We start from the raw sequence: 13827 nt of genomic DNA, 5'->3' as shown, positions 1-13827 counted from the left end.
GAGAACGACTGAATCTTTTCTCACTTTAAAACCGTTTAAAACTTTTTTCTCCGTTTAAAACCAAGACTCGCAGACGAAGTTCTAAACTCAAATCAGCCCAGAAACAGGATAAAGTTCGATGTCGTTAGGAGTGAATGTTTGATATTTTCACTTAGTGAGTAAACCTGGAAATATTTGTCAAATATGTACTGAAGTATTTCAGGTGTCTTCATTTAAAAACGATTTAATCTAACATTTCATTTTGCTTTCTCGATCTCTTGGCACACACTGGACCATCGTTATTCTGACCCAAATGAAACGGTTTGATGCAGGTGAAGTGTCTTTAGATAGTTAATTGGAACAGGGAATACAAAGTCATCTCAAGTCATCTGTTTGTCAATGTTTCAGCTTTTTTGCAGATTTGTCCTCTTACAATTTTTTTTTTTTTTTGAAAGATCTAAACTGAAAATTAAAATTTCTTCAAATGTTCAAAATATTTGGAACACTTTAATATTTTAATGACATTTAGGCAATTTTTTTTTATTAAATGCTTGAAATGTTCCAGTTTGAGTGATAAAACAGAATTGTGGAAGGGTGCATTGGGATAAAAGCACAATTTTACTGAGATCTGATGATGAACAGATATAAATACAGTCATCTTTCCTGAAGTTCTAAAAACTTCTCTCTTTAGTAATTAACAGTTACTGATTCAGTCGAATGGAATTTTTAGAGTAACTGCATTTTAAAGGAACGTAAAATATATGAAATCCACAAGGCATCAAATTCAGAGTACTTTGACATCAGGCATTATATGAAAATAGTCTTTACAAAACAAACTTTCGGGTATTTGAAATATCAGCTTCAAGCTTCACTGAGCTTTTGAAAAGAAGATCAGATTAACCACAAAAGTTTACATTTAGGGAAGGTGAAAAAGGACAAGAAATGCTGATTCTCACAAAAAGAACAATTTCAATACTTTTTTTTCCTAAAAATCAATGTTTCAGCTGACATCCTAAAAACAAACTGTAACAACCAGTAAAATCTCAAATTTACATATTAAATCTGTTCAGATCCTAAATTTTCTCTTCTTCATTTTTTAAAACTTACCACCCTTTTTTTTTTGAAGGAAAAGAACATCTGAAATGTAATTAGTGATTTAAGATTTCACTGTCTGTTTCCCTGCAGAGTTGTGTTATCTTGCACAGAGTTGTTGTGTTTCCCTGCAGAGAGTTGTTGTGTTTGTGTGTTTCCCTGCAGAGAGTTGTTGTGTTTGTGTGTTTCCCTGCAGAGAGTTGTTGTGTTTGTGTGTTTCCCTGCAGAGAGTTGTTGTGTTTGTGTGTTTCCCTGCAGCTCATCCTCTCAGTCGCTGCTGCTGCTGCAGCTCTGACTGAACTCAGCAGGTTTCTTCACTTCCTTCAGCTGGACTCAGCCACGCTGCCTTCAGGGACCGTCGGAAACACCAGTTTCTTCAGTTGTCCCTCAACATCACATCAAAAGGATCTGTCTATTTTGGTTTCATTTACTTAATGTGGCGTTTTTGATAAGTTGATATGATGGTAAACACTCTGATACACAACAATGGAGGAAACAGTGTGATAAAATATGAGACAATAAGTGACCATAACCAGACACTGTAATACAGAAGGAATCAAAAACTTAAACAACAGTCAAATCTAAGAGGATATGATACAATATTTAATGATGTATTTGAAAAAAAGACTAATTATAATAAAGTATAACTTGTAAAAATATAGTGGTACATGATACAACATAATATTAGTAGCTACCATAAAGAAGTTTAATGTGTCCAAATAAGACAAAACAAAATTATGTGGTTTTGATTAATTTAGATTTTTAATCAGATCATTTAAAGATTTAAAAGCCGCTCACAACAAGACTTCCTCACGCTCAGACTGTATTCCTGAGCCAGTTAAGCAGACATTCCACACATCAAAATGATTGTTTAAAAAACAAACAAACACGAAACTGAGCTTTCTCCGATTCTGAATCAACTTTGTAATAATATCAAATATCAAATAGGAGCTGCGAAGAATCAAGACCAGTTTCAGACTGTCCTAAAATCCACTCGGCCCCAGTTCAGTTGGACATATTGGTTGAATGTAATTCTTGTGTCTAATGTATTACTTGTCATGTTGCACTGTGGAGTCCAGTGTGGCCTGATTAAATACTGACTGGTGAAGTGGGTTGCTGTGCACTTCAGTTTCTGTGTAGAGTTTGCATGTTCCTTCTGTGAAAGTCTTGATTTTTCTCAAAGTTTTCAGATTTGAAAAATGGCCTTGAGACTCTAAAATACCTGCATGTGAGTCTCTGTCGTGAACCCTCCCTTTGTACCATCAGCATTCAATTGGACAAAGTAGTTCAGAAGATGAAGGGACAGAATTTTCATCTGTCTATCTGTCCATCCCTCCATCCATCCATCTGTCCATCTCATCACCAGGCACGAGAGCCAGTCCAGGCGTACTGGGCTCGAAGACAGGGTGCAATCTCAGGTCGCCAGTTAACCTCACACACATGTCTTTGGATTGTGAGATAACATGCAAACTCCACAGAAAGCAGTGCAGCCCAGGCATTGATTTTATTATTGATGGGTGAAGTTTTTTATGTGATTCTGAAATACTTGGAAATAATAAAACTATAAACAGTTGCAGATTATATAGAAAGCACTTCCGGATTTCAGAGTAAAAGCCTCTAAAAAGAGGAAGGACATTTGTGCTTGTGCTGAAAAGTTGTGATGAGTCCTGCTGAAGGTTTGAACTTTGTGATTGAAGCTTTGCTGTGGGCTGCTTTTCTTCACTTTGAGCAACAGCACATCAAACGGTAAAAAGGACGTGAAAGAGCGCGTTTTTCGACGTGTTGCAGGGGGTTCCGTTTTGTCCGAGCCTGGGAGCGGTCCGTGAAGGCGGCCTAATCCAGCCCAGCCGCTGAGTAGCCATTTTGGTCCCACCTAAAGCAGACGGAGCCGCTTCGCTTCGGGCCGCCGGAGATGGAAGAAACCGAGCCCAGGGTGACTGTCTCGGCCACCCAGACCCTCTGAAACCCTCCGAGAAACACCCGCGGCGCGCACTCGACGCCATGGCTCGTTGGTAGGCGGGTCGGGCTCGTGGGAAAGCGGAGAAAAAGCGGCAGAAGGAGCGGCAGCTTGTGGTTTTTTTGGAGACCGACAGCGCCTTAGTTGAGTTCAGGGACTCCCAAACCCGAGCGGACAGACGGACTCCGGTTCCAGCACAGGCCGAGGACTCTGATACAGCACAGGCCGGGGACTCTGCCCTCTCTGCATGTGAATACAGAAAACTGGATGAGTGTTTTGACTGCGATGATTTCCAGTGAGTGAGGATTTCCCTCCTGGTCTTTATTTATTTATTTTTTGTTAGTTTTTCAGTCCGGAACAGTTCTGCTGGTCGGCTCCAACACGTCCGGTCTGGGTCGGTCCATGCTCAGACGGTTTTCCCCGGAGAGAGCTACAAAGCGGGACTGTAATCTCACTTTTTCCGCTCTTGGACTACAGACTGGTGGATTTCTACAGGACAAATAAAAAGATGTCAACGAAAACTCCTCTACCCACGGTCAGCGAGAAGGGGACGGAAAGTGTACGTATTCAAAGCTAGTTTACTACATTTCTGGAGGCTCCTGAACACATCAGCGTCTTTTATGAAATATTGAAACTATGGTTTCTCTTTACTGTTTTGTTCCTTTATTTCAATGTACAGAAGCTCATTGTTTCACACTGGGAGGGTTCACTTTGTTAATCGTAAACCTCACTCTCTTCGACGCCTCCTGATACAAATCTACTTTAATAAAAGTATTTATTGAAAGTTAACTTGGTGATTTGAGGATAAGTTTGGACCCCACAGAGGGTATTTAGGATGTTGTCGGGGTGTTTAGGCCTTCTGCTGCACTTTGCCTGCTGCTTCTGGCAGGCAACAGTAGTTTGGCTTCAGGGGCGCTGATTGGCTGCGCGGGCTGTCACTCAAAGCTTTCAACCACTCAGCTTCTGAGTAGGAGCGCTGGAGTCCCGCCCCCTCCGCGAGCGACCAACAGGATCTCCTGTTGTTAAGGGAACTACAGCCTCAGTGCTTCCGGTGCGGACTTTCAAAGTTAAACTCATTGTCATGAATTCCAGTAATACTTTGTGATGCAGATTTAAAACTTCATATATGAAGAATTAAACCAAATAAGATACTTCTGAGCCTCAGAAAAGTCTCGTGATGCATCGTCACATCTCTACTAACGGTAAATATTTTTTATTGTGTGAGTTTCTTAGTTCAGTATCACACAAGCAAACAAACTTAAGAGAATTTAAGTGTCAGGAAGTAGAGATTTTGGTAGAATCATTGAGTAACTTACAAAACAATACAGTAACAGACGCATTTCAACACCTTTTATGGATGAGTTTTAGGGATGCACTGCTAGCAGTATCGGGTTAGATACTGCACAGATTGCTCATACTCTGACACGTAAAAGAGCTTGCAGAGTAGAAAAGATTATGGGCTATGTCCATGGACAGGAGGTTCTTTAATATTCATGAGAATGACAAAACTAAGACAGACTGGAAGTCATGTTCTGACAGAATATCAAGAGGAGGACAAAGATAGTTGGAACAACATCAGCAACTTCATCTGCAGAGATGTTTGGACCACCAGAGTTCAAATGATACGTCTTGGTAGTTTAGCTGCTCAATGCATGACTGCAGGCCATGCTACATGCTAAAGAGCTTCAGAGCTCACACACCAGCGACACTACATGCTGAAAATGATTGAAATCTGACCGAAACACTCATTAACGGTGAGTTTGGTCCCTCGGTGTACAATCGACAGTATGTCGATAGACGTTACACACTGCGCTCTGCGGACTGTAGTCTGTAAGGTTGTTGCAGCTGACGTAGCGTTGCCACTAGGGGTGGGGACCTCTGGGCACTTCACGATACGATACGGCTCACGATAACAATTACCTCACGATGTGGCGATACAGTGATTATTGATATACTGGTCAGGAAATCAATCTGCGATAATCTATAATATAACAATTAAAGACAAGATATTTCAAAATGGAAAAAAAAACTTTGTTTTTTGCACTTTCACTGACACAATCTGTCAACATTCTCAAACATTAATAAATGAGTGTCTTTCTTAACAGAGACGAGCAAAAAAAGTTCAAAAACAAAGCTATTGATTTCTTTACTAAACTGTGACACAATATCTGTGTAACATTGTGGTTAAGAGCAAATCTACTGCAAGGCATTCATTTACCTGCCCATTTAGAGGGAACAGACCACAAAACAAAACAAGTTTAAGTCCAAATATTATCAAAATGGACTCTATGCACAACTTCACCGCTCCCTGAACTTTAGGAGGCTCCTTTGTTTCCTTTCTTTCACGATAGGATGAGTTTAGGGTTGGGCGGTATGAACAAAATCTTACATCACGGTATCAGAAATTTCATATCACTGTAACGGTATGTATCACGGTATTATTATTTCCTCTGTAAATTCAAGTAATTGCTTAAAAATAACCAAACTTTCACATTCGCTCATTTTCCTCTTTTATTTTTTAAAGTCCGGTTTATATAACTTCAATAATTTTATTAAAAAAAAAAAAAATCACACCATGAAATAAAAAAAGACCTGAGTTTTTAGCGTCACTCCTGGAGCCGCTAGTCTCTGTGTCCGCCAGTATGACTCCACCTCTCCTGGATACGCTGGTGTTGTTCGCGGGCGCACCCTGTGCTTACCTGACCAATGAAACGCAGCGAACTAACGCCGCACGACGTCGGGACGCGCTGTGAAAATACACAAACGCACCCAAACAATTGCGCTCCGGCTGTCCTGTTAGCGAGTGCAGACGACCGTACACTGACTCGGAGAGCTGCAGCAGACATCTGCTGTCTCTCCGGTATAAACGGTGTGGCAAAATTTCAACCGGTACACACTATTATACCGTCATACCGCACAGCCCGAGATGAGCTCATTCATCCAGGTGTCCCTGACCTCTGTAACCACAAAAGTAATGGTCAGGCACACCTGCTTTAATCAGCTCGACCTGTCATGAAAGGCAGGAAGCACAGGAGCCTCCTGAAGTTCAAGGAGTTGTGCATAGAGCCCATTATGTAACTCAAAAAGTGCATTGAACCAATTATTAACTTAAACATTGATGACATACTAAACCTTTTCTGTAAACAAAGCTTATTCACTCTCTGGACTGAGATGTGTCCACGTGACAAAATTTCTGCGTAACATTGTGGCTAAGTGCAAAATCTACTGCAAGGCATTCACCTGCACATTTACAGGAAGCAAACAATAAAACGAGCTTAAGTCCAAATAACATTCAAAAATAAATTATGTAACTCAAAAAGTGCATTTAACAGATTGTAAACTTAAACATTGATTTACTAAACCCTTTCTGTAAACAGAAAGCTTAGTCGCTCTCTTATTCTCACTCTCTCCTCTCGCTCACATCTCACTGAGATGTGTCCATGTTACACAGGCATGTGCATGTTTTTCTTGAGAAAGAGGAGCTGGTCAGCGTGTTCTGGAGTGAGCACATTTCTCTGAGCACTGATAATGTCACACTGCTACACTGCTCCCAGGAATACACAAATGCATTTGTGCCAGCTTGGAAAGAAGAGGATAGACCTGCTCTTGACTTTCCCACCAAAGCAGTGGATCCTCTGTGAGTGGAAGAGAAGGAGCATCTTGGTATTGCTTTATCTCCCTTTGAGCAACTGCTGTGGATGATTCAGAGTCAGACTGGGTAGATGGATTGTTCTGAAAAGTCTGTCCCAGCAGGTCCACAAGAGCAGACTCAGGCCCCTGTGCATCCTCCCTCAGAGCTGCAGCGTTTGACAGTAGTTTGGCATTGGTGTCTTGGACTTCTTGAGATGACAAAAACGGCAGAGATTTGAATCTTGGATCAAGGGCTGATGAAATGTAGAGAAGATCCTTTTCCTACACAGACTGATATCTATTGGAGAGATCCTGGTGGATGGCGGCCTTGATTTCTCGAACCAGAGATGATTCTTCGACTGTGCTGATGGTGTCACTGGGCAGTTGAGCTTGAAGTGGGGCAATAGTAGAAATGGCGGGGCTCTTTTCCTCGCACATGTTTGTTGCAACAAGCATTGGTTTGAGCGCTTCCACCATCTCTTCAGCAGCTGAGATGTCGGCGTCAGTCAGCGAGCAGTCGGTCACATTCTTCCTCACCTTACGAAAAGCTTAATAAAACATAATGCAGACGTTTTAGTATTTGATTTGCAATTATGATTTTCTTAGTGTTAAAGTATGGAGTGACAAAAATGAGTTGAATGTATGTAATGAAATTTTTTCTTAATTAAAATCATACTAATTTACTTATTTTTAAAATGTACAGTAACATGCAGATTACCATAGATGTTGCAGAAGCTATGAAATTATAGCCTCTGGCGTAAAAATAGTAGATCTTATTTATAGCAATTTACAATTGTGTATGTAATAATATAGATTAAACCAATTTTGAGATAATATCACATAAATCTGTAAACTAATTTATATATTCATCCACAGCAAATTTATGATACATTCTGGTTCACTTGATATTCATTCAAAACCAATTATGAAGACTACATGAAAAACTGGATTATGATCATTTACACGAGAAAACTTTCTTACCTCAGGTGATGAAAGGGAAGCAGTGATGGCTGGTTGTTGCTCCAGAAATCTGGTGACCATTTCATAGGCACTATTCCAACGGACAGGCATGTCCGTGATGAGCTTGTGTGGAGGTAGGCCAAGGAGTGTTTGGTTCTTCTTCAGTGCTTTTGTGCCTATTGCGCTCTTGTGAAAGTAGCTTGAGATCCTTCTAATCTTGGCAAGAAGCCTGGCGACTGCCGTTACCTTCAGAGCACGTTGTGATGCCAGATTTAGCACGTGAGCAAAACTCCGTACATGTTGGTAGCCAGTAAGGTCGATTGCTACGGTCATATTAGATGCATTATCCGTCACCACGACAGGCTTTTTTGTGTCAATCTTCCGTTCCTCCACTGCTTGCTGAAGTACGTCTGCGATGTGAGCGCCAGTGTGGGTTTCATGCATTTCACGTGTTTGAAGCACATGTGATTTGATTTCCCAGTCACTGATATATTGATATTGATATACTGATATTCACGGTATCAACGAGTAGCTAAAGTTTCATACTTGTATTTATCTTCTAAGAAAGCTCATTGGTGCATCTACAATTAAATTTGATTCAGAGTGACTGGTTTTGTATATGCATGTATGCATGTATGGTTCCCTCTCCACACTAAGGCATTTTTCTCGAAATTACATATTCCAGTTAAAATGAGTATATCTCTGCAACCACAAGGTCTATTTGAAAAAGTTTGGTGTCAGTATAAAGATAACACTTGTGAGCTTTATGGAGAAGTGTAAAAATCCGTATATGTGTTGCTGGATAAGAGCAAATAAAGATGGCACAGTAAAATTTCAAGCCTCGCCCAAAAAACACCCACTGTCAGCATGAGCAACTCACTGAAATGATGATGAATAAGCTGTAATTCTCTTTCAAACCAAAGTCCAACATGTTGACATTGTTTCTGCAAAGACCTGCTCTGCTAAAGTGAAGCAGTACAGAATTACAGAGGGTTTTCCCAAAAAAGTTCAGGCGAGGATGCCAAGGTGCCAATTCGGCACAGTTCGGCACCATCTGTGCCATCTACATTTTCCCATGTGCAGTACGTAATATTCCATTTCTAGATCACTAATGGTGATGAGTACAGTTGGATCCAACCATTTTTGGCATATTTTTGAAAATTCAGCTACACACACACACGCACAGAAACCCCTATCTTATGTACTTAATTTCAAACAAAAAACACACTAAGCCACTAAATTTTCAACACAGACATTTATTTATACTAAATATAAAAATATAAATAACCAAAAACAAGTCAAACCAATAGAAATATATAAAACACACATGAAAACAAGAGAAAAAACCAGTATAACTAAAAATAAATTACACTGAAAAACCAATCCAATCCAATACAAATATATAAATAACAAAAACTAGTCAATTCAAACCATCAAACTATTTATAATTTTTTACTATTTCCAAGTTTTAAAACAAAAAACATCTTTTAATGTTATTCTCCATTGACTACTAGTGGTGCGTTCCCCGTGCGCCATGCGCTCCGGTCAGATACAGGGATCTTGCCCGAGTCTCGGGGCGCATGCCTGTATCTCAAAGACGGGTTGGCCGAGCTCGACAAATGACCCACCCCTGGATAGCTTGAAACCAATAGAATGCAGTCGTGCCCACGTGAAAATGACGGACACCACCTATGGCCAATCAGAACCAGCCAAACACGAGCCGTCACAACAGATGGGCTTCGTCATTGGAAGATCATCAAGGCTTTGTGTGGCTCCTCAAATAGTCTATCAGTATCAAGACCACGTGATTTTGTTACCACGGAAGACATGTTTTTAAAAAACGCTGTGGACGTACCGGTAAAAATGATTTCTAAGGAGAAACCATGAAGGTAATATCATTTTTTTATAACTGGTTTCTGGCTGAGCGGTTTTTGTTATGGCTGTGGAATCGCTGTTATCTCCCGAATGCTTCGGTTTAGGGGGTCGTGCTGTACATGGTTGGAATCGGCAGAGTCTGGGGTTTCGTTGGACATATAATATGTCCAGATTGAAAGCGGCGTTTCTGCTGTGGAGACAGAAATGTTGTACAAACGTTGCAGTTGTGGAATGTATCTACGTTTCACTTGTTGTATTTCATTTAGCTATAGCTTTAGATGTGTTTTGAACATTGTCAAACGGTTTGTGCTGACTTGTAGCCTGGCTTCTTAGGTTTAATTTGATACCCAGCATGGCTATAATCTCTGTGATTAATGCATCTTTTATGACTGCTGTTGACGGGTAACAGTCACGAGGACCCTGATTCCGGTCCTCTCGGGTTTTAAGGGTTAAAGAGTTGAAGTCGTGATATTACAGGATGAAGCTGAACTCCCTGCATGTCTGAATACTGAGTCTCGCAGTTCGACCTGCTACTGTGAGACACGGCGTTAGAATCCAGCGCGATCACGGTGTGGTCCCGCGCTACCTGATGATCCGTCTGTGAAACAACACATTATGTCCAGACGTGTCGCAGAGCATGGCTTTATCGGTGTGTGACAGTGTTCCCGTCCGACACCTGATGACAGGCTGTAATGTCATCGGGAGTCAGAGGAACTGAACGGATCGAGACGCTCCGAGGTCCGAGAATCTGCAGAAACAGCATCAGACGTTGTTTCCATCTCTAACAGGTTTTAGTGGAGATTTTTTCTCTGGACTAAAACCAAATGTGTTCTTCAAATTATCTAGAATGTTCAGATATTTTTGAGAATTTTTCTTGATTTAAAAAAAGTTTAGTTTCATCCTGACTGGTTGAAGAGTGATGACAGTGACTGCCGTGTTTCCACCACTAACTACCAACAGAAGACCAAGCGTCAATCACAGGATCAGCTGCCTGTTCCGACTCGTGTGGCAGAAAATGACGACTGAACTTTTCCTCGAGCCGTTTTCCAAAATCCTCCCTAGAACCTGCGGGGTTGGTTCTGCACCCATCGCTGCTCTTCTCCTCCTTCGCCTGTGTGCAACTGCAAACACGTAACGTCTCCATGTGATAGCGTCTGAATCCCATGACTCATCCGGGCGGCTCGGAGTCAGCTGGAGGTTCGACGTGCGCTGCATAAACACGCTGCCGCCGCTGCCGTCGCTCGCTCTCTATTGATCCCCACAGAGGGGGGCGGATTAGCCCGGCCTCGGAGCCGCTCCTGTAAAACATCACAAAAACATCCGCTTTGATCCATCTTCTGACCAGCTGCTTGTTTTTGGTGTTTGTACACGCTTACCCATGTCGTGATCCTTCACTGGCCCGAAACTGAGCGTGTTTTGAATTTCAAACACACAAAACTAAATGCTTTCCCTCCGAATCATTACGCCTCATTACTTTACAGTTTAAAGTTTTTGTGAAACTCTTCAAACCAGTAGTTTTAGCTCATCACTTAATGTAACTACCAAAATCTGTATGTGCCGTGGGTTCTTGACAGGTTCTGATTAGTTCTTTTATTAATTCTAAATGTGTTGGAAAGTAATTTTTAGTGAGGAGACTTGGTGAATGAGAACATTTTAGTTTTGTCTTGTGAACAAGGTGAACTGATGAAGCTTCACAGATTTAAGACACGTAATCGAATCCCGTCGACCTGAGACGGTTCCTACGAGGAACATGAGAAATGTGTGTAGACGAAGGGAGAACATGCAAACTCCACACAGAGAGGCTGCTGTAGTTAGAGCGGGACTCGGACCTTCAGCCCTCCTGTTTCTCATACAGTCAACCTTTTCTTTGAGCATGACGGCTCAGTTTTAAAACATATTTTTTTGAAAACCACACACACACACACACACACACACACTGCAGAGAACATCACATACTAAACATAAGCAGTGGAGAACACAGACTTTCATATCCAAGTTGGACTGTTTATATAATGTTTAAGTTGGACTATCAGCTCTAAAACTACCAAATCCAGGAGGATCTGGACTGGGAGTCGGGACACTCTGAAGGAAAACACTGTTTCTATCGTCCGTCTGCTGAGCGTGTGCAGAGCGACTCTTCACTGCAGCTGTTGTTTTCATGTGGAGTAACGTCGTTTTGTCTGGTCAACTCGGTGACGGAGCCGCAGTGATTTTGAAACGTTCCACCTCGGCAGCATTTTTCAACGCGTTGCATTTTCAGTGGCTCTGAGCACCGTTGTGTCAACGAGCCTCCGACACGCAACAGAAGTTTAGCATTTTCATTGAAGTCGTTGCCGTGGAAACGGGTCCTAATAAAGTTGAGTTTCTGTCAAACGAGCAGCTCTTTCGTCGGAATAGTTGTTGGTGAAACCGGTGGCTTTTCACTTCAGCTGAATGAAAAAGCGCTGATTTCGTGCACGTGATTAACGATGGAGAGAATAATGAGGATTATTGATTCGACGGATGGAAAAGCAGCTGGAAACGTGAGCTGAAGCTGCGGAGGAGTCACTGAACCAGAGCTGCAGACACACCGGGCTTTCACTCTGAAAGGACGCCGGCTGTTTTCCGGTGTGTGTGTGTCTGTGTGTGTGTGTGTGAGGCGGCTGCAGTGGATTGACTGGCTCAGTGCCTCCCTCCCTCCCTCGGTGGCTGTCGGGGCTCAGAGTTGGGAAAATCTGCTGTTGTGGGAATCTCTATGGGCATCGGCTGAAACATGACGGGCTCGCAGGCGGCCAGGAGGCACCGCAGCTTTGTGAGTAACCGCTGAACAGGAAGAGATCCTCTTCTCAGCCTCATTTATTTATCTCTTACAAAAAAACTTGCCTGCTGGAAAACCGTCCGAATGCTTCGCTGCGTATTGTGCAAGTAACAAAAACTCCTGATGTTCCCACAGGCGTGTTGTTTTCTTCTCCAGCATGCGGAGTTCAGCTGTGACCTTATCCCGGCTGCTGGTATTTTTATCTCTGCTGCTATCAACTGTAGAAGTCCGAAAATATTCCTGTCGGGACTTAAAGAGTGTGTGTGTGTGTGCTGCTCAGACCAGTCTAAAGTGACCTTATTGTGCTTCATTTGCAGTTTCTAAGCCTCCAGATGGGTTTTAAATGCACGGTAACGCTCCACTGTGTGAATTAACTTCATCCTGACCTTGTCCTACTGTGGAATTACGCACATTCGTCTATTATGAGCCTCATTATGTGACGACTGCGGGTTTAATTAGGTGCTCCTGTGCACTGGGAAGTTTTCGGTTTTGATTTTTCGGCGAAACCTCTCGGCTCCATCACGGTTTCCCTGCAGTTGTGTGCAGGGTGAATGGGGTCAGTGAAGCCTGGGGAGCATCGGAGCATCGGAGCACCGGCAGCGCTGTTAATGAGGCATCGAATGAGCGATCGATTACCAGCATCTATCAGATTAAAAAAAAAAAAAAAAACCTGCTGGCTCTCAGAGGGGAGCTTCTGAATCCAGCACCACCCAAAAATAATCAATCGTCCCTTTAAAATCACACCACCGTTCTCCGTGGAGCTTTTCAACACATCCAGCAGCCTCTGAATAAGAATTATGAATAAAGGAAAAAGAGTTTGAACACAACAAAAAAAAAAATCCTTAAAATAATCCAAAGTCACAGAACCTTCCTAAAGTGAAGAAACTAACCTGTTGGGTCCTGCAGTCCCAGTCTCCACCACTAGATGGTGCCTTGAGTCACTGCAGCCGCTCACTGAAAACATCCCGATCCAACCTGAAGGCTTGGTTCTGTTCAGTTTACCTCAAATCGCTCCGTGAAAGTATCGACGAACTGCGATCCCGCCCGCTTCCTGCTGAGCTGCACCGCTTTCCCAAACGTTTCCCCCGTTTACAGAGGAGCGGTTGTTTTCTTTGGCGGCGTCATGGGACGGTCACATGCTCGTCACGTGGCCCCGGCACCTTGTCATACTTATTTCATCAAGCACTGTGAACCGTTGGTGAGCAAGGGAAAGCCAGGTGAAGGGACAAAGACCGTTGATTTAAAAAGTTGACGAAGAAAACGAAGGGGAATGTGAGAGAATCCTTAAAGATGCACAAGAAACTTTCAGCTTAAAGACGAAGTATAAATTAATGAATTTACCTTCCTCAAATGGGAGGAATTAGTGTTTTCTTTTTTTTTTTTAGATGTTCAACATCAGTAACCTGAATATTTTTGGCTTTCTTAGAGCATTACTCACCATTTTCAGCTTTTTTTTCCTCAAAACTAAATGATTTTAATCAATATGATTGTTGATAATGAGCCAAGTACTTGTAAGAAGCCTTGGAGCGATAATGTG

General features: G+C 42.1%; 1 protein-coding gene across 21 annotated transcripts in view; it reads left to right on the top strand.

Moving 5' to 3' along the window:
• Nucleotides 1-2936: 2936 nt before the first annotated feature.
• The window catches only part of mark3a (MAP/microtubule affinity-regulating kinase 3a), a 44187-nt gene continuing 33296 nt past the window's right edge, over nucleotides 2937-13827 (top strand). For 20 of the 21 annotated variants that reach the window (XR_003933614.1, XR_003933612.1, XM_030117742.1 and 17 more), the window contains exon 1: nucleotides 2937-3587. Coding sequence is in view for 19 of the 21 variants with exons in the window: in XM_030117742.1 (XP_029973602.1) it covers nucleotides 3537-3587 (51 nt within the window). In the remaining 2 variants the exon portion in view is untranslated. Of the gene's footprint in view, nucleotides 3588-12154; nucleotides 12285-13827 lie in introns of those variants that run through there. The other variant, XM_030117741.1, reaches the window with a different exon arrangement.

Source organism: Salarias fasciatus, chromosome 19, assembly GCF_902148845.1.
Source record: "Salarias fasciatus chromosome 19, fSalaFa1.1, whole genome shotgun sequence".
Lineage (NCBI taxonomy): Eukaryota > Metazoa > Chordata > Actinopteri > Blenniiformes > Blenniidae > Salarias > Salarias fasciatus.
The sequence above is the reverse complement of the archived record's forward strand: the minus strand, read 5'-3'. Positions and strand labels throughout refer to the sequence as shown.